The sequence below is a fragment of the Mauremys mutica genome, chromosome 9, assembly GCF_020497125.1.
Source record: "Mauremys mutica isolate MM-2020 ecotype Southern chromosome 9, ASM2049712v1, whole genome shotgun sequence".
NCBI lineage: Eukaryota > Metazoa > Chordata > Testudines > Geoemydidae > Mauremys > Mauremys mutica.
In genome coordinates this window covers 54,741,569-54,769,335 of record NC_059080.1, presented here as the reverse complement: position 1 = coordinate 54,769,335, position 27,767 = coordinate 54,741,569, and the positions used below count along the sequence as shown (strand labels likewise).

The window sequence follows — 27,767 nt, the reverse complement described above, 5'->3', positions numbered from 1 at the left end:
CAAATGGGACCTCACCTGCTAAGTGGCTATTCATTGGCAGGAAAAGGGATATGAGTGAAAAAATCTAAATATTAGCAAGGAAACAGCATGGAGTTCTCATCTACACAGTCTGCCTGTCACCATGGTCCCAGATGAAGATGCTTCTCAAAGGAGGGAGTGGACTATAAAAAGGAGAGGTAGATCCACTCCCACCCCCATCCTGATTTTTCACACTTGGTCACCTTAGATGAAGAACATGGAGCTGCAGCAGGTGCAGATGTGGGCTGGGCTGGGTCAGGCAGGACTCAGAATTAATGAGTTAGAATGTTGGGGTTTGGGGAGAAGCTGAAAGCTCTGTGCCATGGGGCAGAGTCCCTGACCATGTGCTGGGGACAGCTGGCAGCATGGCAACACTCTCTCTCTCTCACACACGCACATACACAGGGGAGAGCAGGCAGCATGGTAACTATCTCTCACACACACACACACACAGACACACTGGCCGGGGGGAGGGCAGGGGGAGTTCAAAAATGAAAAGACAGACCCGAGACCATATTTCAATCTTTTAAAATCCATCTCCTGCTTTGGGGGCCAATCTTGTGGTTAATGAGGGACCTGACTCCTGGCATGTGAACTTCTGGGGCTGGCCATGCAGAGGATAGGAGCTAAGCAGAGAAAATCCAGAGCAGAGGCCTGCAAGAGGGAAAGAATCTTTGTGCCCAGAGTTGCTGAGCAATGTCTGTTTCTGAGTTTTTACCTTGTGTTCATTACAGTTGTTTGTATTTTTTCTGGATGATTTTGGCGTTCAGTCCTTCAGTTTGCTGAATTTGCAGTTGTCTTGGTCAGTGTCAGAGGTCAATGCACACTTCTCAAGGGCTTAACCTGACCAAGGCAACTGAAAAGGCAATAAAGGCACTGAGAAAATGAGATTTAAAGCCTGTCAGAGTTTGTCAGTGTTGCCTGACACTGCCCTCTTCCCCATGAGCAGGGGCTAGTTGGAAGCTGCATAAGAAGGGGTTAATTGAATTAAAGCTGCTTTGCTGCTGGATCATTAACACAGCTGACTTAAAGGAAGTGGAGGCTGCTCTTTCCTGGGAGGGGAGGCTTTATAATAGGTTCAGCTGTTTGGGAGGAGCCTTGGGGGCAGGCATCCTGTAGAAGTGAGTTGGAAGCATGTACTGTGAGTAACTGCAACGGTGGGAAATAGTGTAGTTGAGGTTGAGCAGAGTCTAGGTGTGGTGACTCAAGGGCCAAACTTTAAGCCTCTCCTGGAGTGTGATGCTCCATGCAAATTATTTAATGAACTGATTTGTGTATCAGCACAAACTTCTCATTTTAAAAGTGTGGTGGTAGCAGTGATGAAAGGACAGGTGTTGCCTTGGCAGGCCTGGTAGATGAAGTCATCTGTCTGTAGGGCAAGCTTCCAACACCTGTGACCCCTGCCAGTGTGCCTGGGTAGGGTATGGGAGAGGACTTACCCTATGGGTAACTGGGGTCCTGTAGTCTTCATGGCCCATGGAGTTCTTGGCCTCTCTGCTAATAGGAGAGTGGTGGTGAGTCTATGCTGCAGGAACTGGACTGGCCCTAGTGCACTCACTTCATCCATGGCTACTAAACAGCCAGTTGAGGAGAACACTTTGTAATCACTCCTGAACTGCGCTAGATTCGAAGTGGTGTTATACTGGTGAAAAGCTTTATAGATCATTAGCAGCATTAGATGAGCCTTTCCTAACTTGATTGATTGACTTTACAACCTTAATAATGTCCTTTTAATGCAGCTTTTCAGTGTAACTTCTTGGCTTTTATTACAGTGAAAAGATTAAAAAACAAATTACATTATGTGCAACTGTAACTCCCTCCACACCTAGCATGCTGGTTTGGAGCTTCACCCATCAGCACAGATGTCTGTCCCTTGGACTACCAGGCTAACTATGCTGCCTGGGAGCAGGAGGCTGTTCTTATGTGAAACTATCCACTAGAGGAGGATGCATAAATTTACTGTTTGTGTGTTATGTAAGCATGAGTAGCCCATTTTACTGACTTTCTAGCTAAGAAGACATGGGCTGTCCTTTCTGAGAGGCAGTGTAGCTCACTGGAGGGAATTTGAGTTTACTGTATTCAAAGACCTGGCTTCTGTTCCCTGCTTGGTTAATTCTCAATGGTATATGAGCTGTTAGTAACATTTGGGAAGGATACTTGCTTACCACCAGTCAGTAAAAATGAGATTAGTGCTCCTGCCTCTGGGTGCTGCATGTTCCCCTAGGCTGTTTAAAAGCTATTGTAATGAGGAAGCAGCAGGATCATCATCCCTTTTATCTGTGTGAGCTCTGTGTGACCTGATGAAGCGAGACAGCAGGGCATATGCAGAGGATGACCTATAATGTTGAGGAGGTTTTAGTATGGTGGCAGAAAACTGTTGTGCCAACTGTGGATGGTAAGTTGTGATCTTCAACAGCGTAGAACTGTTTCAAATCTAAATAGATGTTCATGAGGACAGAAAAATGCATCTCTCCCTGCCAGACCTCTCAGTCCTGCTGCAAAACAGTTCTTGTCCACTCTTCATACAGAAGGCGTCAGGCACCCTTAAGATAGGGGTTGCTACTGCTTCCCCATAATCACCTTTTCCCATGGGGGCGCCAGCAGGGGTTGAACTTATGCTTTCCAGCTCTGATGTATAGACTTTCTTCCACTTCAGCTACAACATTGGTGGAAACAGTCTGTTTGCAATGTGAACCAGCCTGTAGCGGGGGACATACTTTACCAGTGGGATTTATAATTCTTTGAGATAGCATCCATACTGAGTTCTTTTCCCGCAAAGGGGGTGTGCTGTAGTATCTAGAGAAGCACAACCAAACACACTTTGGTACAACTGCACTGAAAGGGAGTGTGGCAAAATGTTGGAGAGCTGCATTGGTCACAGTAGTGTATGGGTTTCTGTTCCTGAAGTGACCTTGTGCAAGTTCTTACACCATCTGTAAATGGGTGGAGGATAGCTGCCTCACTTAAGGTAGAGGGTGTGAGACCTTGCTTAAGAAGCACTGTGGAGTGCACAAACACTAATAGCAGTCAGTAGAAGAACTGGGACAAGAACTCATAGCCTTCTGACTTCTACAGGATGTGTGTGTGGAGAAAGTATCCCTCTAAGATGTATCACCTTTCCCCTGAGATGTTGGCAGGAGTGCCAGAGGTGTCAAATACATCTGGGTGACTGTGTTTGAGACTCTGGTGTTCTTTGCAACTAAGGGGTGATATTGGTTAAGGTTTCAAGTGCCTGCAGCCTTGTGTGGGGTGGGCTGGAGGAAATTATGCCTACTTACAAAGACAAAACATCCCAAGAAAAATGAATTTCCTAGCTATGAAAACAAGAGAATATGCTGCTTTGTGTGTGTGTGTGTGTGTGTGTGTGTGTGTGTATAGAATGGCAAACCTGTATTACTACTACTGATGAAACTCAAACATTAAGGTTCCCACAGTAATGTTAACCGTGCCACATTACACATTATACAGTATATTTAAATACTATTGTGTGCAATGGCTGTGGGAACTTTAACTGTGCATGTGCAGCCAGTACTCTATTTTATTTTTATGTACAATGTTAACAACTTATAATGGCTTCTAAATGAGCTGTAACAACTCTGGAGTCACTGTGGACAATTTGAGGGAAGCCGGCTTTAAAAAGAGTTTGAATTAAGAAAGAGCTAATACCGGAAGTATGACCCCTAAAGTGGAAGTCATAATACTATGACTATTATATAATCATATTATGACCTCATCTGAAATATTGCAAGAAGTTCTGGCCAGCTCTTAGACAGGATGTAGTAGACTAGAGAAGGTCAGTTCAAATGGATTAGAGGCTGTACAGGCTACCACTCTGTAATCAGCCCAATTCAGGTTGCCAGTGGAGGACCTTGATCACCAAAAGTCACAAGCACTTATCAGATTAAGCTGAAGGATCACCTCTTAGCTTAATATGTTTCATGGCTCAACCATGAGCAGGAGGCATGATTGTACACATCACTGGTATGCTCTACTCAGTAATGGATTACCGCTAGATTAGCTGTATTACATTTTGCAAAGTAGACATACGATGCACATAGGCTCCACAGAAACTCTTGCTGCAGCTCTTGTCCATCATGCCAGTTGTGCCGTAGAGAAGCCCCATTACTTGAGCACCTCTCTAGTTACAGGAAAAAATGACAGAGAAGCAACAGCCTCTTCAGAAGTAAGATTGCAACCACATGTTCAGAAAAGGCTATTTTATGTTTACCTTTGACCCTCCCCACAGAAATATAATGAAAAGAACTCATGCTTTCAGATTTTTAGGGTTATTCCTAACTGAATAGTAGAAATTTTTCTGAAAATTGTCAAATTGACTTAAGAAGGCTAATTTTTGAAGCTTTGAGGTGGGAGGGGTAACATCCATTATTGGACCAATGTCTGTTGGGGAGAGAGATAAGTGTAAGAGCGTCCATAGAGCTCTTCTGCAGGTAATTTTTGAAATATTTAACACTTTCACTCTTCTTAAGATCCCATGAAATCAGTCACAAAATTGGACTTTACTGACTCCCCTTTGGTTGGTATGCTGTTTAATGCAGATGTGGAACCACCCTGGTAAGAGCTTTGTAAATAACAATAGATACACTAGGGGGACTCTTGACACTAACCCAAGCAACAGGCAATGTTCAAGAAGGACTAGAAGGTAAAATGTTTAAGACGACTAGTATCTGAAAACTAGGTATGACTCTTTGCCATTGACACTGATGGAGCAAAGAGCTGTTGGGAAGACGGGGGTGTGCACGTGCTGGGGGAAGAGTGTGCAATGCATGCACGGGGGGGTGCTGGGGGAAGGGTGTGCGTGCGGGGGTGCGAGGCAAGGGGAAGGTGGGGGTGGGGGGAGGGGCGTGTTTGTGGTGGACGGATTGTGGGCGTGCTCGTAGCGGCGGCAAGGGAGAGCGGAGGCCTGACTCGACCAGTGGCTGGGCGCCGGGGTCGGGGTCGGGGACGGACTGGGTGCGGAGCACGCCTTGCCCCGCCCGCGGCCTGAGGCGCGCGCTCCCACAGCAAAGGTGACGCAGAGGCTGGCGGCGCTCTATCCCCGCCCCTCCCTTCTCTCCCCCAATCACAGCCGAAGAGGGCATTGCTGGGCGGGGCGACCTCGCGCAGGTAGAGGAGATTCGGGGGCAGGCTAGCCGCGCGCCGCCGCTGGGCTCTGCCCGTGACGTCACGCAGTCGCGGGGATTAGACGCAGTTCCGCCTCCGCTGGCTGAGGCCTATGTACAAATGGCTGGTGGAAGCGCTGCGCTCCCTGCTCTTCCCCAGCGGCCCCCGCCCGGACACGCCGCCCCGCACCCCGCGGAAGAGACGGTACCACAGGTCAGTGAGTCCCGCTGCTTGGCGGATGCTCCGGGGCTCGGCGGGCGGTTCTGCGGGCCCCCGGCACCGTGCACTGGAGCCTGGCAGGGGAGGGGCCGGGGGCTTGGCTTGGCTTGGGCCTGAGCCGTGCTCGAGCCCCAGCCTGAGCCGTCGGCGTGGGAACGGACGCGGAGGCTGCTGTTGTACCGAGAGTCGGACGCCAGCGCAGCGTCTGTTGCTGCAGCGCCCTGGAGCTGCCGCCTGCGCCCGGCCGGGTCTGCTCCCCACCGCCAGGGGCCCCTGCTGGAGCAGGGAGCGGGTTTGCTGCAGCCTGGCGCCCCAGCCTGGAGCCTGTCCGCCTTCAGCCTCAAACCCAGACCCTGCATAATCGAAATAGCAAAGCCTCTCGCTTCTGCCGGGCTTGGGATGCACTTACTCCAGCTTCTCTAGGGCTGTAATATTCCTAAGGTGGCCCTGCCCAGACATCCCGCAGCCGCTTCCCATCGACTTCACCAAAACCAGCAAACCGCCCAGCTTCTCGTGGGGACCCCCCCAACTCTTTGTGGTTGCATGTAATTTGCTTCCCACATTCACTGATTCATGGAATGTATTTGAAAATGTTGTTTAACAGACATTTGAACTTCCTCATGTTGAGCTAATATAGGTGACCTAATGATGACCTAAATAAGGTCCTAAATAGTTGATCTGTCATTGGTATGGGGAGAACTGTCCGACTATCTTTCATGAAGGCAAACATGGCTTATGAATTTGGGGGTGGAGATACTCAATATGCTAGGCATATACCTATGTCTGACTGTCTAATTTTTCTGAAGGTGAAAGCAATTATTTTGTGAATTCCCAGAGTTGGAGAATACATTGTAAAGAATATGATATGCTCTACAAGGTTTAATTCATGTTTGTTTAAAAAACTTTATAGCAGAAGGTTATTTTGGAATGTTTGGCAATTAAATCAATTAAGTTCCTATTCAACTTGAAATCTAAATAGGAATACTGTATTTAGTTTGACTACCTTTAAGAACTTGAACAGGTGTTCCCTGTTGCTCTTATGGTTTCACTCTCTTATTGCTGTGTGTAAGACCTAACAAATAAAAATAGGAACTGACTGTATAGAGGAAACAATGATACTCACTGGACACAAAACTATCAAAAACACAAGTGATACAACTGAAAAGTGGTGGGTTTTTTTTGTACTTAAGTTATCATAATCTTGGTTGTTAGGTGGTAAATCATCTGACAGATGTGACTTTGAAATTGTTGGTGTCCCGTTGACTAGAAGTTGGTGTCCCGTTGACTGCTAGCCTCAAAGTGTTTACTGGGAACTACATAATTTTTTTTTTCTGCTGAGAATTTTTGGTTGTCTTCATTGACCTTGTGTATATTTGCTCCTTGATCATCTTTACCCTTCAAAATCATGGTTGTTTAAACAAACAGTCTTGTTCACTCTACTCCCACTCCTGCAGTGAACCATGAAGAAAGCCTTATGTGCATAACCTGTGCAGACTAACCTAGACACTAACTCCGTAAAAAGTGACTGATTGGCAGTATGAGAAATTGAACCATTGAGAAGCAAAAGACTCTGGTCCATAGGATACTATCTAGTGCTTTATTTTGTTTGCTTTAAATATCTCAAAAGGGGGGAGGTTTGAAATATCACTGTCACAAACCTTTTTCCCCTAATATTCAGCCTGAACTAAATCTTTAATCTTATTAATTGCAGTTATATCCCCTTGTACTGCTCATTCTCCTTCCTTTTTGTGTTAAGTTTCCCAGTGTCTGAAAGATTTGATCATATCTGTTTACTTAGGAGTCCTATGCAACATTACTTATTTAGGAGGGAAGATTAAAAACGTTTTTCTCTCTGTATGCCGCCTCGCCCCCCCAACTCTTATTACTTTTCTCAGAATTTCCTTCAGTTTGTCCTTTTGGCATTTACCTCAGTATCAGAAAGCAGTATTCTGGCTGGGGTCAAGCCAGAGCACTGTAGAGAGGGACAGTTGCCTCCTGCTCTGTCCTGATGCACTTGACTATAAAATGCAAAGTTGTATTATTCTTTACTGCTGTATTGTATTGCAAACATGGGCCCACTTTTCTGTCCATAACCCTTAGTTGTCTGTTAACGTTACTGCTTCCTAATGTTCTCACTCCAACTGAATCTGTGTTAATCTTGTTTTTCTTTAGTTTTTGATGTTAAACTTCATTTTCAGTCCTGCTCTGGGGAAGTAGCAAGACTGGTGTGTGTAATAGGAGAAGAAATTCCTGCATATCCACAATCCTGTGCCAATTTTAAACTCCTGACTTTTGAGTTCATGACGCTGTCCAGGCCCAAGGTTACAGCACCTCCAATTTTGAACTAAGCTTTTATACTTCACCTGTCACTTTAGTTTCTGAGTCATGTTTCTTCTTCCAAAAGTAGTAGTATGGAAGAAGCATCTGACTTCTGTTAGAAATGGAAGCTTTGGAGAAGTTTAAGAAAAGTATAACTCCAGGAACCTAACTTTCCTATTTGTTAATATCACTTATTTCAAAATACTGTACTCAACTTCAGAGAACCAACTGGAACCGGGAATACTAGTTTCAATGTTCGCTGTTTATACTCAAGAACTTGGCTTTCACAGGCCCTGCAGATACCTGTTTCATAGTCTGATTAGGAAGACTCAAGTTTTCTCAGATTGTACTATGGCAATTTGTATTCAGGTCCATTGTGAGTAGGGCATTTCCCAGAATATTCAGACATTTGGTAGAGCCAGTTGTAGCTCCGATTAGTATGCTGGTTAAGGAAAAAGGATCCACATGCATTCTTGAGTCCAGCATTTTCTAGTGTCCTCAGCGGCTTACCAAGTAAGCAAGAGGACTTGTGCAGAGAGATGTGGCTTTTGACAAGTTCAGAATTTGAACTCTTACACTCTACAGGCTTAACACATTTGGAAGTACTGATTGATTGTGGTCAAAGGATACTCTTTTCAAAAAGTATTGAAGCCTGAAGATGTGATTGTTAGAGCCCTGGCAAATCTGTGGATATCTGCTTTATATCCATGGATGTGGATATCCATGGATCACTTTTGTGGATTGGATGTGGATACAAACTTTGTATCAATGGTGGTGATGGCTTCAAGATAAAAATAACATGAGGCCTCTTCCAAAGTTTGTCCTGTGATTGGTCATATTGGAAAACAAGCTTTCAGTTTTGGTAGTTGAGGCCCTTTATCTCTGACAGGATGTGCAGAGCACCTTAAAGAGATCACCATTTTATGTCTGTTCCAGGGGATGCTTAACAAGAAAAGAGCCTAGCCAGCTGGGGCATGAGCTTATCAGACATCAATAGAGGGCTTGGTGGTTAGAGCTGTTTGCTTATCAGCTGTATAACAGGCATGCATCTGGTAGTGCTTCCAGACTTCACTGTGAGCTTCCAGTTCTTAGTATTCAATGCAGCAATAGAATAGAGCGGCCATGAAGCTATTACAAGGATCAGTGGTTTTTCTGTTGGAATGTGGTGTTATCCTGACCTAGACTGAGCAGAAAATCCTCTTGCTGGAGAGGGCATTGCGAATCAAAGGAAAATCATTGTGGAGATTGTTCAGGCTCCCTCTCCCTGGTGTACAGACAGCTGAATACCTATATAGTGAGGCCTTGTCTATAGGAGAAAATTTAACTGGTTTAATGTAATGTAAATTTAAACCAGTGCGAAAGGCTGAGGTGGCAATTCATTAATTCAAACCAGTCTTATTTTGGTATATCTTGGGTTGTGTAGGAATTGGTTTAGGTTATTTTGAAATAAAGCCACTTTAAACCAAATGAAGCATGCCTATATGGAGGTCTGCATTAGTCTAACCAAAGCAGGTTAAAGATCACACTTTAAATTGTAACTTTCTCACATAGTCAAGGCCCTGAAGTTTTCGGAGTCAGCGTCAAATTTTCCTTCTTACCTGAAGGAAGAACCTCGTCCCTGTGGGTAATGAGCAGATGCATGCACACTCATAGAGATGGCCTAAGCAGCTTCTGTATGTTTTCCAGTTTGCTCAGCCAGAAGATTCTACAAAGGTTGAAGTCTATGGCTGAAACCCTAATAATCCCAAATGTAGTAGTGACAAATTCCAAAGTTTCATTAAGTTGCCAGTAAGAAGGCAGTCTGCCTGCTGTTTTGAGAAGCATTTATAATACAGTAATTCCTCACTTAATGTAGTTATGTTCCTGAAAAATGTGACTTTAAGCTAATCTAATTTCCCCATAAGAATTAATGTAAATGGGGGTGGGGGTTAGATTCCAGGGAAATTTTTTTTGCCAGACAAAAGGCATTATATACATTTTAAACAAGCAATTTAATGCGGTTTAAAACTTATAACAATTTTAAAGATACAATTTAATATTACAGTCATCATTGCTGAGTATGAAGCAATGGGAGGTGCCCCCGACTTATCCCACACGGGCACAGCCCACTGGCACTGCAGGCAATGAGGCAGACAAGGAGGCTGAAGGTGCCATAGGCTAGGAGAAGCACATTGCTCAGCGGCAGCTTCCCCTACTGTGCAAGCACCAGGGCTGGGGGGCTCAACCCTTGGCCTGCCCACTCCAGCCCTTCCCCCAAGCCCCCACACTTAACCCACCTCTTCCCCTCCCCACCTCCTACCCCTTTTCCTCCACAGGCTGTGTCCTCGCTCCTCCACCTTCCCTCCCCTGCCTGCAGCAATCAGCTGGTTTGTGGTCAGGGGGCAGGGGGGAAGAGCAAGCACTCAATGTGCAGGTTCCCCCCTCTCCCCTGCCTCCTGCCCGTGGCAATCAGCTGGTTTGCGGTGTTCAGGTGAGGGAGGAGGGAGCCTGCATGCCGAGTCCTCACTCCTCTTCCTTCCCCCCCCCACCCGATTCCTGAGCACCGCAAACCAGCTGATTGCTGCGGGCAGGAGGAGGGGGGAGCAGGGGGAAGGAGCTGATCCACGGGTCTGCCGGTGGGCGGGAGGCGCTGGAGGAGTGGGGCGTAGGGGGGCTGATAACGGGGCTGCTAGCTGTGGACAAAGCTGGCAGCCAAACGACTAGCGGAGCATTGCACAATTTTAAATGAGCATGTTCTGTAATGGAGCAGGGGCATAAGATCGAAACAATGTTAAGCGAGAGGACGATAAGTGGGGAGTTACTGTACTTTGACTATTAATCTTGCTGCATAGTTACCAAGAGGCAAAAGATGAAATCCTTCAAGGCAAACTTAGAATGTCATTGCTCTATTGGCATCCAAAAACAGAATAACTGCTAAAGCCGACAGAGGTCTGTGCTGGTGGGTTTAAACTCCGAGGCTTGAAAGAGGAAGTAAGGGATTAGCTGCACGCAATTTGTTTTTAAAAAAGCAACATAGCAAAACAGTCTCACTTTTTATAAACTGTGACAAGAAATCTGTTTAGGTTGCAAAGTCAAGCATTCAAAAATTAGGAAACGTCAGATTGCTAGAGGGGAGGGCGCTTTACCAAAAGTCTCTCTTGGTGGTTGTCTTCTCTTCTGGAGAGAGACCCTGCATGGAGTCCCTTAGTTCTATAGCTAGTTTTTTTTGTTGATCAGTGCTTCACTTCCAGTTTTACCTGGTACATGTGCACATCAGGAGCAAAATGTAGTATGCATAGCATAGGCAGTGCTGCTACAGTGGAAGAAGGGTGAAAAGCTATGGATTAGGGTTGGGCAAGGGGGATTAAATGAGGGAGGGAGAAACATACTTAACCATTATTGTACTGTACATCTGGAGTGCAGTATTAATCTCTTTGCGATTAACAAATGAAAATTTGACTTTTTTTACAGCATTAAGTTGTATGTCCCAACCAACTGCCCTCCACACTGATTGGAAAAAAGGGTATGAAAAGGACAGGCCCTGATCTTACGTACGTATATGTAAGGGTTGGTCCACGAATATAAAGCCTGGCTTTATTGTACAGTTATTAAAGAAAGTAAAATGTGTTGCTGTGATGAACATTGATGGGCACTGTCCTGTCAAAGCAGGAGGGACGCTAATGTTGGCTTACTGGGGGTGCTGGCTCCTACATCTGGATCGTCTAAGTTTAAAATCCTGATCCAGTTTTTTAAACTTGCATTTCAAAGGCTATTTTACTCCTCCCTCCATCAGTGATAAAGTTTAAATTGTGACAGTGAAAGATAGGTGATATCTAGTGTCTTTTTGGGGGATACAGAGTGGGAAGTAAACTCGGGGTTCCTGCTTTCTGGTCTTTGCTCTCTGGCTATTGTTACTCCTGTAACTATCAGAGAAGTGAAGTTCTGGAACAGCCTTCCAAGGGGAGCAGTGGGGACCAAAAAACCTAACTGGTTCCAAAACTGGACGGGATGGTATGATTGCCTACAATGACAGATGGCCCATTCATCTGTGACTGCTCTTGGCAAATAACATTAGCAGCCAGAGATAGGATATCGGCAGGGTAGGTTTCTGAGTTACTACAGAGAATTCTTTTCCAGGTGTCTGGCTGGTGGGTCTTGCCTATATGCTCAGGGTCTAACTGATTGCCATATATGGGGTCAAGAAGGAATTTTTGCCCAACTCGGATTGGCAGAGACCCTGGGCTTTTTTACCTTCCTCTGCAGTCACTTGCTGGCTTGAACTAGAGCAGGGGTTCTCAAACTTCATTGCACCGCGACCCCCTTCTGACAACAAAAAATTCTACATGACCCCCAGGAGGGAGGACCGAAGCCTGAGCCTACCCAGGTTCCACTGCCCCAGGCAGGGGGGCCAAAGCCCAAGCCCCACCGCCCTGGGTTTGGGAGGCCAAAGCTCAAACCCAAGGGCTTCAGCCCCAGGTGGGGGGCCTGTAACCTGAGCCCCACCACTCAAGGCTGAAACCCTTGGGCTTTGACCTTGGGTGGTGGGGCTCGAGCTTTGGCTTCAGCTCTGGCCTTGGGCCACAGCAAGTCTAAAGCCAGCACTGGCAACCCCATTAAAATGGGGTTGTGATCCACTTTGGGGTCCCAATCCACAGTTTGAGAACCCCTGAACTTGAGTAAATGGTGGATTCTCTAATTTAAACTCTTAAATCAAGATTTGAGGACTTTGGTAATAGACCTATAATCTCTGGCTGAGTTACTGGAGTGGGTGGTGAGGTTCTGCAGCCCATGATATGCAGGAAGTCGGACTGGACTCATGATGGTCTCTTCTGGCCTTAAAGTCAGAATCTATGCTTGAGAATTTCTGACTTTCTTCTTCAGGCCTGGTCTACGCTACAAAGTTAGGTTGACTTAACTACATTGATTGAAGCTGTGAAAAATGTGATTAAGCCAACCTAAGTCCCATTGTAGACACCGCTAGGTTGATGGAAGAATTTTCTGATTGACCTCGCTACTGCTTTTCAGAGAGGCGTTCTTACTTCTGTGACAGAAGAACCTCTTCCATTGCTGTAATAAGTGTCAATGCTACAACAGCAAAGGTGATATCATTTCTAGTGTAGACAACTCTCAGAAGTTACACTCAAACTGTTGAAGGGAAAGGGGCAGATAGTCATGCTCAGTGATCAGAACCTGATTTGGCACACAATTGATCACCTAATAATGGACAAAATCTGAAGATGACAATCACCCAACTGTTGAATACTCTGTGAAAACTAGAGGGAACATTAACTTGAACAGAAGAGCTAATACTTGAATCCTCTTACCATAGAGTTAAATATTTGACAACTGTGAACATTGTACAGTGAATGTAGCATAGAAAAGCCTTTTACTTCAGGGTATGGCTACACTACAACACAGCTGCAGCAAAGCAGTGTGACACAATAGTGATAAAAGGGGTTTTGTCATTGTGGTGAATCCACTCACTTGAGAGGTGGTAGCTAGGTCAAGAGAATGCTTCTGTCACTCTAGCGGTGTCTATATTCCTGCTTAGGTAAGCTTAACTGTGTGTCTCAGAAGTGTGAATCTTTCATACCCCTGAGTGATATTGCTATGTCAGTCTAAGTTTTAGATGTAGACCAGGCCTTAACTGATAATGCTCTGTTTGCTGGGAAATGTGCTGTCAGTTTTCATTAAAGGGGTGAACTGACTTTGCTCACTTGCTAAAATTGAGCTGTTGACACATAAGGATACTTTGGACCTCTGTCCTACTCCAGCTATATATGAACTACCAGGCCATACAAAATGCATTGAATAGAATGATACTTTAAAGGAGTAGACTTTGCCTAAAAATCCTCTGCTTTCACATATTCAATATTTATATTATGGACCAAAAATATACTTATCTTCATTCATGTCTTATGCACAGTTATTGGATCTATATTGGCCATTTGATAGTCCTGTCTACATGAGAGTTGGGATGGCCGAGTGTAAGGGCAGAGGCCTGGAACTTGAATGTTGGGTTCAAGACCTTGCTTCACCATGTGCTTCCTGTGAAACCTGGGCTGAGTCATTTACTTTCTCAGTTTCTTTTGGCATCTGTTCCCCATCTGAAAAATGGGGTTAATAGCACTTCCTTACGTAACTGTGGTTGTGATTAAAGAGTGTGAGGTGCTCAGATACAAGTCATATGTGGCCTATGACCGAATAGCCTGCCCTCTTAAGGGCAGTAGTGCCTTGAGGTTAGCCCACTCCATCACATGGTGTGGCCCTTTTAGGATTTTGGAATGTCCAAGACAGACAGACACACATGGATGTAGGAGATGTTGATAGAGAGGAAGCAGTCCCAGGTACTAGAAAGGAAATCTGTTACTTTGTTTTTAAGGGCATAGGGCTTGGGAGCCTTGCAGAGAGGACAAGTCAAGGCTCCCTTCTTACCCAGCCAGTTGGGGATGAGCTGGGAGAAGAGGACCAGCAATAAATGCCTCTTCTTTCATAGCAGGGCAGACAGCAGCAGGAGAAGACTGGCCTGCAGAACCCTCTGAGCCTGAGGACTAATTGGGGGAGGTGGAAGAGTTCAGCTGAGGGAGAAGCTGGCTAAGGCCTTACAACTGGCTAACTTCCATCCTAGCTCAAAGGAGGAGAGCTGGACTGCCTGAACTACTCTGCTCCAGGGGGAGGGCTGGGGCTCTTTTTTATGGAAACCCAGAGGTGAAAGGTAACCCAGAAGGCTTGGGGAATAGGGACCAGAAGGCAGGTTTCAGAGACCCTGATTGCCAGAACCACTTTGTTTGTTTGGGGCTTTTTGTCAGGATTTGTTATCCCAAAAGGATAAAAAGGATTGAACTCAGTGAACCACTTGGAGGCTGAACTGCTTGAACCCTGGGAGAGCCAGAAAACACTGGGGAGGTGCCACACTCAGACAGCAGGGAGTGCTACAGGGCAGTCATACCCTGTCACAGGTCCTTATAAGTAACTAGGAAAAATAGGTAGTGGAGGTGAATTAGTCCATAGTTCAGGGATTGGCAACCTTTGGCACGTGGCCCGCCAGGATAAGCCCTCTGGCAGGCTGGGCCAGTTTCTTTACCTGCTGCGTCTGCAGGTTCGGCCGATTGCAGCTCCCACTGGCCACGGTTTGCTGCTCCAGGCCAGTGGGAGCTGTGGGAAGCAGCCTGGGCCAAGGGATGTGCTGGCCACCCTTCCCACAGCCCCATTGGCCTGGAGCAGCAAACCATGGCCAGTGGGAGCTGCAATTGGCCGAACCTGCGGACGCGGCAGGTAAAGAAACTGGCCCGGCCTGCCAGGGGGCTTACCCTGGTGGGCCGTGTGCCAAAGGTTGCTGAGCCCTGCCCTAGTTGGAGCTTGGGAGAAGTGAAGAGGGGACAGTAATGTATTAAAGTTTTTCATTTGATTACTTTACCACCTTCTGATCTGATCCCCTTACTTGACAGGTTAATTTCAGAAGTTTAGGTCAAGTATTATGGCAGCACACTTATGATAAAGGATCAAAAATTATAAGAACAAACAAGCAGAAGCCATACTTTTAACTTGGTCAGGCTATCTTCTCCTTTTCTTGTGGCTCTGGAGCTCTAACATACTTACTTCAAGGGGGCATCTGACTTTTTCTGATAGTGCTGAGTGCCCACCCTCTGAGAATCAGATTCCTTCAGAGTGTCTCAAGTAGGGTGTCAAAAAATTGCAGCACCCAGGATTACTAATCACTTGAAAATCTTGGCCGCAATATTCTGAAATTTTCACTTTGCATAAAGTCTTTAAAATGTTGAGGCTAATTCTAACAGTGACTTAAAACTTCAGTTGAAAGCTAAAGAAATCAGTTCACACAGGAATGTAAAGATACCATCAAATCCTTCCCCAACAACTCCAAGAAAAACTTTACATCATTCCCTGCAAACCCACTCCCCAGAACCTTCTACATGCCTCCCCAGGGAACCTAGCCAGACCCATCATATCTGGCCACAGCACTCCTACTGAAGGAATATCAGGATTTAAAGAAACCACTCACCACCTCAGATCACTTACCACAGAAAGGGCCAGCTTCCTCCAAAACACTACTAACTCCTTCCAGAAACTCTACAACATTAGCAACCTCCCACAGATTACTATCCGTCACCTCCCTGTACACCACCATCCTTCCCCAGGATGGCATTGCTATTTGTCTCATACCTACAAGATAATGTAGAACACTTGGAAATCTAGCCTAAACTCATCATTAGACTCATCCATTTCATTCTCTCACAACTTCGCCTTTAACAATGAATACTCAATACCCATGGCTTTTCCTAAGGTTTGGACTAGATGGCTCCCCCAATATCCCAGCCTATTCATGGGCCACCTGGAAGAATTTCTGGAAGAATGCACCATGAAACCAATGATATACACTGAGATAAATAAATGATATTTTCATTCTCTGAACAGATCTAAACTCCCTCCATAGATTTCCTCTAACTTCAACTGCCACCCATCCATCAAACTCTCCAGAACAGTCCCACACCAGGATCAACTTTCTGGACACCATGGTGAGTTTCAACAATGGAACCCTACAAAGACTATTATGAGAAACCCATGGATCACCACCATTACCTTCACAGATCCAGCAAACCCTCCCCCCCCTCCCCGCGCGCAACCCACCAACAAATCTATCTACAGCCAGGCACTACAGAATTCTCTCTGAAGAGAAGTGTATCTCCCAGACTTCCTTAAAACTTTTCACCGAACAAGGACACTCCAACAGAGAAGTAGATTGCACCATGGAAAAGAGACACCCAAATACCCTGAGAACCTGCTTTAATACAGAAAAAGAAACATAAACCCACTGACCACTCACCCTCGTCACCTATCACCCCACACTTGAAACCTGTACAAGATATCAGACAATTGCAGTCCATACCTCATCCAGGCATCAAATGCCCCAACAACAATGTGGGTGAAACCAGAGAATTCCTGTGCTCTCGAATGAACACTCTCAGAAAAATAACAAGGCAAAAAACACAATATCCCCTATGGGTGAGCACTTTTCAGAAACTGACTCCTCCATATCTGACATCCCAGTCCTCATCCTCAAAGGAAACCTGCACAACACCTTCAAAAGACAAGTCTGGGAACTTAAATTCATATCTCAGTTAGACATTAACATGGAATTAACAGAGGAACTGGTTTTATAGCTTATTACAAGAAGTTGTAACACACCTCGCTGCCTGTTAACCCTTATTACCCATTTTAAGTGGTCTTCTACAGCATGTATGAACCCCCATATGCTTAATAATCTGTCCCAATTTGTATTGGGTTTAGGCACTCTGGTTTACCTTCTCCAAACCCAAAGAGCAAGTCTGTGGAGCTCAAAAGTGTGACCCTTCCACCAACAGAAGTTGGTCCAATAAAAGATTACCTCATCTATCTTGTCTCATATCCTGGGACCAACATGGCTACAACACTGCAAAGAAACCAAATGCAAATATTATGTTTGCAAATGTTGCGTCTTTCAACCCTGTTTTGGTATTTGCATCAGTAGTCCTATTGAATACTAAAACAGGAGGAACAGTAGAACAATGAGAATTAAAAAGTGAAAAATAAGCATTATTAAAGATACCATCAAACTTCCTAAATAAGGGCTTGGAAATCGTTTATTAAACTCTCTCCCAAACAATGGATTAATAAAGATGGCAATTGAATGGTGGGGTTCAATCGTTGCTTCTTGTTGCATCCTTAACTTCATGTTTATTGACTGTTAACTCCTGGCTCACCATATTATCTTCAAACTTATCTGTAAAGCACATAGCAAATTAGCACTGCATAAGAAAGGAATAGGAAACACAGGAGAGAGGTTTTACCCAGAATGGAACTAATGAGACGATAAGTGATATCAGGACCTCACACTATGACTGAGATAAGCTATTTCAGCAATAGTAGAGCTTTGCTGGTACTACCATGTCACAAAACGTCTGTAGCCATAGCTATGTTGGTCACAAATCACACCCGTGACAGACACAGCTAGCAAAAGATTGTAGTATAGGCCAATGGTTCTCAACTAGGGGTGCAGGGCTACAAGCAGGTTTCAGGGGGTCTGCCAAGCAGGACCAGTGTTGGACTCACTGGGGCCCAGGGCAGAAAGCCTAAGTCATGCTGTGCAGGGTTGAAGACCTGGGCCCTGAGCCCCGCTGCCTGGGGTTGAAGCAGAAACCTGAGCAACTTAGCTTCATGGGGGTCCTTGTGGCATGGGGCCCCAGGCAGTCTCCCTGCTTGCCACCCCTTAATGCTGGCCCTGGCTTTTATATGCAGAAAACAGTAGTTGTGGCACAGGTGGGCCGTGGCGTTTTTATAGCATGTTGATTGAGGGGGGGCCTCAGAAAGAAAAAGGTTGAGAACCCCTGGTATAGACCTGAAGTGAAAGTGGGGAGCCATTGAACATGAACTTTAAGATCTAACTTTGCATTCTTGAAGTCATGCAAAAGGTTACGGTTTTATAAAGAACCAGTTTTGACATTTTGAAGCAGAGCATCTTGTGTATCTGTGACTGACTTTAGGAAACTGGTGCATGAGAACAGTCACTTCATGGGCATAGCAACAAGTGTAACTTAAATGTTTATGAGTTCGAGTGTAGTGGCTTTTTCCTCTCTCTCTCATCTTGTATTCTAATTTAATATAGACTATGTAGTGATTTTTAGAGTCTTAATCCTGTGTACAAACATCTCTATTTAACTCTAATTGTATTAAGGCTGACAAAACTATTTCCTTTTTTTTTTTTTGAGGAAGGAGACAAACTTTACCCATGCATGAATTGCACTCTGCAGCTAGTAACAAACTTAAATTAACTCTATACAATTACATTACCTAAATGTGAGCATCTGCCTGCCTTTGCCAGTGTGTGTTACTGGATGCATATGGGGCACGTTACGTAAGGTGCCTATATGAAGTCGTGTCTGTGAGTACATAGGGAACTCTTTGGGACCCTTCCTAGTATGTGCACAGATTACGTGGTGGTCAGTTCTGCAGTGGCTACAGCCTTATGGGACTTTAATAGATTCCTGTATGGAAGTCTATATACAGTCTTGAGGGCTGGCTGTAAAGAGATGTCCTGGGAGCAGGTAAACTAATGTGGGTTGTATTTGGAGACTGTAAGGGAGGGGACTCCTTTAGAACACTTGTCTATTGCTACAAATAACTCTTTGGTCTGTTCTTTCCTCAGCATTCAGTCATCTGTGGAGGACCCTAACCAGAGGCAAGCAAAAAGACAGAGATTAGGTATTGTATTAGTGCTTATCTCACTACTTGTGTAATGTGTAGTGGTTGGTTTTTTAGAGACTAGATCTTTCTCATGTACACAGGAGACCAGAGCTTTTGTTTGTATATTTATGAACATTGAAATAACTTGCATCGTTTTTCAAACTGCTCCTCCTCCTCACCTGCTCCTTCTAGAAAGACTCTCTAGTTCAGGGGTAGGCAGCCTATGGCACACGTGCCAAAGGCGGCATGCGAACTGATTTTCAGTGGCACTCACAGTGCTTGGATCCTGGCCACCAGTCCAGGGGGCTCTGCATTTTAATTTAATTTTAAATGAAGCTTCTTAAACATTTTAAAAACCTTATTTACTTTACATACAGCAATAGTTGAGTTATGTATTGTAGACTTATAGAAAGAGACCTTCTAAAAATGTTCAAATATATTACTGGCATGTGAAACCTTAAATTAGCGTGAATAAATGAAGACTTGGCACACCACTTCTGAAAGGTTGCTGACCCTTGCTCTAGTTGTATAGATGCCCACAAGAGGGGATAATCAGGAGCTAATGGGGCTAAGTCTGACCCATGTTACATCTGCAAGTGGCTGATTTACTGGAGGGTGCTGTACTGCATGCTGCCACTGTGGCGGGGAGAGAAGTCTGTGGTGCTGCAGTACACAAAGTGCTACTAGACTTCTGGCCTGAGCGCACAAACTTCAGGAAGCGCAGGGAGGAGGCATAGAGGCTAGAGCAGGGCATAAAACTTTGATGCATTTCAAATCCCAATCATATGCTCCTTGCTGCTGCTGTTCTTCATTTCCTGACTCTAAAACAAATAGCATTTTTTTTTAACTGGGTGGGAAAGAATTCTGAGCTGCATGTGGTGAGGGATGTCTGAGCCTAAGGGGGATTTGGGAAGGGATTCTGAGCTGTTGAGAGGCAAGGCAGTTTTCTTTCTAGGGGAGAGAGTTTGGGTATTTTGGAGCTGGTTGCAGGGAGCTGATGGAGTTGGGAAGGTTCTGAGTGGGAGCTGGGAGGGCTAGGTTGAGTTCCTGGAGAAAACGTTATACATTCAGCATGAGTTGGCGGGGAGGAGGCGGTAGAGTAGAGTTAGATTACAAGGGGAGAGGTTGGGACTAGGAGGACGTAGCAAAGCTGTCATGGATGGATACACAGTGTCCTTGACAATGAAGTGTTCCATTTCTCCCAAAAAAGGGGAAGGAATGGGGAGAAAGAAGAGGGCACTCTCCTATTTTTGCCTTCCACTTTCCCACTAACCTCCATTAGCTCTCACCAAAATACTTCCCTGACCCTTAATACTGACCCATTTTTCAATTAGTCTGCACCCTAGCCTGCATGCAACCTGCAGCTCCACCACTTTTTAGGCACCAGCTGCCACTAGATAGCAACAATATCTGCTCTGTTTTAACTATCTGAAATGACTTGAGATGGACCTAACTAGTCAGCAATCTCTTGTCTGAAAAGATGGAGATGTGGACACTGAAGTCCTTTCTGCTTAAGGTCTACTTCACAGCACAAGTACTGATGAAAAGTAAGATCTATCTTTAGTTGCTTTGCCTGACAAAGGACATTGCTGTTCTCTTTGAGAATATTGGCTGTCAGTTAGTGGCAGTGGTATCATAAGTTAATGCATTTTTGAGGGTTGGAAAGAGCCCTGGGGGAAACCAAAATTATGAAAGGGTCTTTTTTTGTTCCACCACTACTACCCCTCACTTTGAACAGTGTACAAGTCTCCGTAAACAGAGCAAATTGGTATCTAGCAATTTTAACTAGTATCTGTGAACAATACATAGCATGAAACTTCTATGCTTAAATATCATACTCCTATTTTCAGATAAATGCTGACCTCCAGAGTATAACTTAATTTCTGACTTTAAAAAAACACCCTGTTCTGCTAGAGGATACGGAGCCAAAAATAACTGCTAACCTTGAGGACTACTATCAGGCTGGCTGCGTGTTGCTTTTGTATTTTCAATAGTAAAAAGTCTTTGAAAAGCTTGTCTTCTAGAGTTTAAGGGATTACTGTTTTCCCAACCAGTCAAGGATACCTGTGTGTGTTTAAAAAAAAAAAAGCCTGAAAAGGTTGATAATGTTGTGAATAACCTGAAATGTAAACTATTGCATGCAATGATACTGTAGCTGAGAGTGCTTGAATTTAAAAAGCGAAAAAATTCTTCTGTAGACCAAATGTCTTATGGTCGTCTTGTTTTTTTTGTGGTGTTTTTTTTTTAAGATTATGTTATCGCTAAATTGACGAAGACTGTACAAGGAGTTGCCAATCTAATTAAATTGCCATCCCAGCTGACCAGTAGGTATCTGAAGACATCCGTTTGTAATGGAGCTCAAAGTGCCGAATCTACGGATGAGGTTAGTGGGATTCTGGGCGTAAGATTGTTTCTAGCTGTAATGTTTGAATACATACAACACAAAATAAATGAATGGGACCAGTCTCCTTAGTGACTGCTTAGAGTTGGGTTTGGTCAAAGGTCATAAGGGCTAGTAGTGTTATCTTACTTTTAAGATCATAGGTATTGCCTCATTCAAGTTTGAATCCTCCGTTGGAGCACTTGTTGAGACTGAACTTCTGCTGTTTTACTCCTGGGCATCTTTACAGTACCTTAAATTTTACATATTGTACTATCTGTTCTAGTCTCCTATAAATTGTGTTGTGATTTTGCTCTCAAGCTTGTTGTATTTGAAGAGTCCACATGCCTCCTGTCCTGGTAACTAATATGAATAAGTATTTCCTGAATAAGTGGCCCTACTAGATACACTAGCTACAGGCATGTAAGTGTACACAACTGGTATTTAGGTGCAAAGTGTACAAAAGCTCCCCCTCTACAGTAACTCCTCACTTAACGTTGTAGTTACGTTCCTGAAAAATGCGACTTTAAGTGAAATGAGCCCAATTTCCCCATAAGAATGAATGTAAATGGTGGGGGCGGGCGGGTTGGGTTCCAGGGAAATTTTTTTTGCCATACAGTACTGTAGCTGGGAGGTGCCCCCGCCTTACCCCACACAGGCACAGCCCACTGGCACTGGAGTCAGTGAGGCAGGCAAGGAGGCTGAAGGTGCTGTAGGCTAGGAGCATGTTGCGCCGCAGCAGGGGCAGCTTCCCCTACTCTGCAAGCACCGGAGGCGGGGGGGGGTCAACCCCTGGCCCGCCCATGCCCCCCCTTCCCCCAAGCCTCCTCTTTTCTCTCTCCATCCCCCCCTTACTATGCACATCGTGTCCTTGTTCCTCCCCCTCCCGGCCTCCTGCCCCCAGCAATCAGCTGGTTTGCAGGGTTCAGAAAGGAGGAGTGAGGACACTGCATGCAGGTTCCCCCTGCCTCCTGAACACAGCAAGGCAGCTGATTGCTGCGGGCAGGGGGGAGGTGTGCCATGTCCTTGCTCCTCCCCTCTCCCTCCTGCCCCTGACAATCAGCTGGCTTGCGATCTTCAGGGGGCGGGAGGGAGGCAGGAGGAGCGAGGACTCAGCATGCAGGCTCCCCCTTCCCTCCCCTGCCTCCTACCTGTGGCTGGGGCGACTAGACAGTAAGTGTGGAAAAATTGGGATGGGGGTGGGGGTAATAGGAGCCTATATGAGAAACAAACCCCAAAATCGGGACTGTCCCTATAAAATCAGGACATCTGCCACGGGTAGGGTGACCAATCAGCTGGTTTGCATCGCTTGGGAGGCGGCGGGAGAGCCTGCTTACCGAGTCCTTGCTCCTGTTCAGAAGGGAGGGTGGAGGAGCAAGGACTCTCCCCCTCCCTCCCGAATGATGCAAACCAGCTGATTGCCGCGGGTGAGGCGGGGGGGAGGAGAGGGAAGGTGCTGATCCGCGGGGTCTGCTGGCGGTGGGGAGGTGCCATGGGGATGGTGGTGTAGGGGAGCTGATAGGGGTATGCCAGCTGTCGATAAAGCAGGCAGCCAAACGGCGTTCTAGTGAAGCACTGCACAACTTTAAATGGAGCATGTTCTGTAATTGAGCAGGGACGTAAGATTGAAACAACGTTAAGTGAGAGGACGTTAAGTGGGGACTTAACTTGCATGTCTGTGAGCTGGACTCTTAGATTGCTAGGTTGGACAATCTGGTTTATAGTCTTCTGCCTTATCAGCGCCAGTAGGATTTAGGATGTTCTAGTCTGTCTTCTAAATAGCATGTAAATTTGCTAGTTTACACAAACAGTTTTGTTTTCAAGGAACAAGCTGCTGGTTTTAGGAAGATGTTGTTGTCTTGGAGACAATTGAGGAATTAAAGGATAGAACTCAGTTCTTTAATTTTATGTGACGACTACTCTAAAGATTGTTCACTTGCTGTAATTAAGTCTTTCAAGGATCAGAAAACCTTTATTCAAGATTATTTATTATGTGGTAGTACCTCAGGGGATGAGTGTAAAGTCAATGGAGTTTTTGCTCCGAACTCATTTAAGTGGGATTTTTTAAAAGGTGCACATGTGGTCTCTATAGGATCTAAAGGTGTTTAAAAAAAAAAAAAAAGACACTTTGTAGAAACTGCAGAGACCTATGTTCTGCTAAGATCCAAACCAGTCAGTCTGGGTCACTGGATGAATAGCCTGGTTTAACTCTAATTGAGTGAGTAGCTTGTCAGGTTGCTTTGATCCACATCCAAATTGCATTTAAATGGTTCCTTGTTCTTTTTAAGACTTTTTCAAATTCTTCTGATTCTTCGACTGACAGACTGACAGACTCTGCACCTGGAATAGAAATGCTACAACTGGGTAAGACTGTGACACGAAGCCACCGCTTTTTCTTCCTTCCTCTTCCCCCCTCCCCCCATCTACTAAAATGCCCAGCACATGGTATACAGCAGCATTAATACTTTCCACTTGTATAATGCCTCTTGTGTAAGACTTTTAAAGTGCTTTATAATTCTGAATTGGTAAGAGTAGTACCTCTAAAATCTAGAGGATGAACTCTTGCTTTCTTTCCTGCTTCCTTCCATTGCCACTGACGTTGTCGAGGTATTAATGCAGCCATTTCAGCATTAAGTGTTACAGCCTTCTCTTATGATGTGAATCATTCCTGATGGCTGTGCCATTAGTGTAAAGTGTGCCCGGAAAGCTTCCTAAACAGTCTTATGTAATATATGATGAACTTGAAATAGAAAAGCACTAGTCTAATGGAGCAGTTTCTATTCAGACAAGTGACTTCTTTTGTTGAAGTTGCTGCTGAAAAAGACAAACAATGCCCTAGTGTGATACCTAAAATCTTTTAAGTAAGTTTACATGGTGGCTTAACACATCTAAACTAAAATGCACTTGTATTTTGTGAGGCTTTTGTAAATACAAACTTCTAAGACTGTCACTCCCCTCTCACAACTACTAATGTCTGGTACTTTTTTCATAGATAAGAAAATATCTTGTGGCGCTAGCGTTTGTCCCAGTAAAGAGACAGTACCTATTTCTTGCAGGACTGTACCTTGCCTGAGGTAAAATTCTTGTGGCTGTCTTATCCTCCCGTCACCCCAAAATTTTTAATCCGTTTTTATATATAGTAGTGCTTGGCTCTTTCCAAATGTGGAGTATTACCGGGCACTCCGCTGAACTGCAGTATTGTCTCCTATCAATGTATTAAACTCTTAAACTTGTACAGCTCGATGCTAAGAAGTAATAAAACTAGTCCAAAAGGAAAGATTTGGGTAATAAGTATGTAAAGGAATCTGTGAAGCTGGCTTGTCAGCAGTGAGTTCATGTTTAGGAGGAAAAATGTACATCAGACCCTTCAGGTGGGAGGGAAATTGCGCACACAAAATAGACCTAGGGCGGGTGAGAGAGAGCCTGGGGAAGAGCTGGGGAGGCAGAGCAAAGAGGTCTGTGGGAACCTGCAAAGGCCAGAGGATATGTTGGGGGTGGCTGGGTGGAGAAGTGGGATCTGGAAGTGTGAAGAGGCGGGGGAGTTATGATTTGTCAGTTCTTGAGCTCTTGGGGACAAAGAAATGGGGGAACTTTGAAGGGGCAAATAAAAAGGGAATGTCTGGGGACAAAAGATTGGAGGCTTTCAAGGAACAAAAATGTAGGAGTTTTGGGAGAAGAGTGCATGGAATCTGCAGGAGTGGAGATAGGAGGAATTTGCCGGGGTGTGGAATAGTATCTTGTTGGAGAGAGGTTTTAATTACAAGAAAATTGGGAAACTTGGTGTAAATTATCCAAGATATAATAAAGGATGGGAGTCACCTGGTTTTGCATGAGGTGATCTGTTTAGATGACGCTACTGGAACACTCTTGATGCCGTTTTCTCCAAGGTTTTAGAGATGGCAGTAATTGGAAGGAAATGGGCCAGGATACTGTAATACTGCTGTTTGCCTCCCACCCCAAAACGAGGTTGAATAGTGTCCTTGCTGCATTCCTTTATAAGATGATGCTAGTTCTACGGTACTGATCCCCGTGTTACACTATAGTATCCGTGGGAGGAGTTGTTACCATGGGAGTAGCACCAAGCCAGTACCGAAGCTGATGATATCCATGCTCAAATGGACTGAGAGTCTTCTGAATTGGTTCAGGATTTTGACTATGATGAGCTTGTCTCAGCTAGTGGCTCTCAACTCTTTCAGCTGCATGAGCTGCAGCCTGGTCATGGTATTTAGTGCTAAAGAGGAAGCTGTGCTGCTTTTAAGATGGTTTACAATAGGAAGTTTAAACTGTGAGCTGGCTTAGTGCTCCTAGCTTTTAAACCGAAACGTTCCCCAGAAAGCGGAGGGGAGCAGAGTATCAGCATGAAAACCTTTCATGGTAAAGAGGAAAATTCCTAAGGCAGCTATTGTGAATGTGGGGTGTGGGTGGAGACTCCACCAATTATGTGACTAGAGCTCTCTTCTGTGAGGTCAGCTATATGGCATACTTGTAACTATATCACCCAAAATACCTCAGTGGCATATTGGAACATGGCTTTGGGTAGTTGATGTTTTCAGTCATACTGTAATAGGGTTTAATGAAAGAAGCATATGAGAAAATTAAAGGTACAGGGCCATCTGAAAAAGTAGGAAGCACTGTTTTGGGGGGGAGGCATGGCAAAGGAGAAAACATGATCTGGCAGAGCTTGCAGTTCCTGGAGCACCTCGTTTAGCCTGAAGTGTGTGCATGTAATGGAGCTTAAAATGATATGTTGTAAACAGTCTAGTCAGTGTGCATCTCTTAGTCATTGTAAGAGAGATTTCTTGGATTTCTCTATCGAGTGGTGGTTTGACCTGATTTTTCCACCTGACTGAAAGGCATTCAAAACATCCATACATCCTTATGAGGCTTAAGTCTCTGCCCTCAACAATGTATGTATTTTCAAAAATATTGAGATGTAATTTGACTCAAGAAGGTTTAGGTTTTAGTGGTTAATAGTGTAATAGCTCTTCTTAACAGAAACCTCTGCAACACAAGGATGAGTAGCAAACGCCATACCAAATCCATTCCAGAAGGTTCTTTTTCATGGGGATTTCCTGGTCAGGAGAACATGGCAGGAGCCACCACTTCAGATGCTGGCAAGCTGGTGAGGAGGCCTCACTGTACTGTGGAAGAGGTGAGTCCAGATAAAGACAGCTTTTGAAATAGGGTCAATTCATTTTTGTCATTTGAGTTTATATAATGGGGAGACCTCTGAGTATTGAGTGGCAAGATGTGAAATTGGATACAGTGAAAATGTGTTTTGAAGCATAGTCCTGAGCTGAGAAAATGCCTTGCAGTGGGACTTAAAGCTCCATCAATGGAGAGGTGATTTCAGAGTAGAAGTATCTTTCTGGGGGAAAACACTAGGTACTAAAAGTCTCTTCAGTGGAGAAAAGCGTAACACGAACTAATGGCTGGAAAACGAAGCCAAACACAGTCAAATTAGAACTAATTCAGAAACATTTTAAGTCAGGGCAATTAACTATGGGAACAAACCACCATGGAAAGTTGGGGATTCTCCATCTCTTAATGTCTGAATGCCTTTCTGGAATATGCTTTTGCCAAACAAGTTATTGGGCTCAATGCAGGGGTAATTGGGTAAAACGTAATGGCCTGTGATGTATGGGAGGTCAGACTAGATGATATGATGGTCCCTTCTGGCATTAAACATCACTTTTCATAGCATCTTTGGGGTGAGAGCTCAGCAAAAGTGGATTCCGCTTTCTCTGAACTCCAGTGAACGTGGCAGTTCCACAACTGGAAATGGTAACGAGGGTGTATATATGTGTTTATCATTGACTTACCTGCATGTAAATGTGATAAGGATGAAAATTATACTCCTTGCTATAATGAGCATGAGCCCATTTTCAACTTAACAGCAGCTTTGGTCATGTAGTTCCTGCTTAAATGGGCTGAAGATAAACTTCATGCGCTGTAACAACTGTGTAGTATGCATTAAATTACAAACTTCACTTTTTCTTGATAGTGGTTTTAATGTGGCTTTTTTCCTCTCAGGGTGTACAAAGAGAAGAGAGAGAAAAGTACAAACTACTGTTGGAACTAGTAAAGGAAAAATATCCTAGAAACTACTCCACTCCCATAGCTGCAAACCACTGCAAGTAATTTCACGTTATATTCCAGCCTTTTTACTAGTAACAGTGACTTCTTTTGCGAGGCAAGGAGGGACATCAAGTCACTCTTTTAATGGGCACTCTGGTTGTTGTCGTTGGAAAGGTTTGATAAGTTTGTTGCAATCAACAAAGTTCTGTTGATATGATCCAGGACAGATGCTTTGGAACAGACCTTTAAACCTTTTGAAATGCATGCAGTTGCGTATACTAAAGTTATCTGTGGCCTTTATTTTTTTTAAATAAAAGACCAACCCAAAATATTCAGCCGAAGTGTAGAAAAGGTGAAGAATCACAAATTGCTGTGGGTGTCTTTCTCCTCCTCCTCCTCCTCCTACCTCTTTTCT

General features: G+C 44.7%; 1 protein-coding gene across 8 annotated transcripts in view; it reads left to right on the top strand.

Annotated features, from left to right (window-relative positions):
• Nucleotides 1-232: 232 nt before the first annotated feature.
• Nucleotides 233-27,767, top strand: part of SENP2 (SUMO specific peptidase 2) — a 54,393-nt gene continuing 26,858 nt past the window's right edge. Inside the window, exons 1-8 of one of the 8 annotated variants that reach the window (XM_045030338.1) lie at nucleotides 233-250; nucleotides 11,128-11,207; nucleotides 18,857-18,912; nucleotides 21,144-21,277; nucleotides 23,563-23,638; nucleotides 24,267-24,348; nucleotides 26,270-26,426; nucleotides 27,308-27,411. In XM_045030338.1, the coding sequence (XP_044886273.1) occupies nucleotides 11,182-11,207; nucleotides 18,857-18,912; nucleotides 21,144-21,277; nucleotides 23,563-23,638; nucleotides 24,267-24,348; nucleotides 26,270-26,426; nucleotides 27,308-27,411 (635 nt within the window). In that variant the 5' untranslated portion in view covers nucleotides 233-250; nucleotides 11,128-11,181. Of the gene's footprint in view, nucleotides 251-1,081; nucleotides 1,176-5,195; nucleotides 5,353-11,127; nucleotides 11,208-11,667; nucleotides 11,757-18,856; nucleotides 18,913-21,143; nucleotides 21,278-23,562; nucleotides 23,639-24,266; nucleotides 24,349-26,256; nucleotides 26,427-27,307; nucleotides 27,412-27,767 lie in introns of those variants that run through there. The other 7 variants (XM_045030334.1, XM_045030333.1, XM_045030335.1 and 4 more) reach the window with 7 other exon arrangements.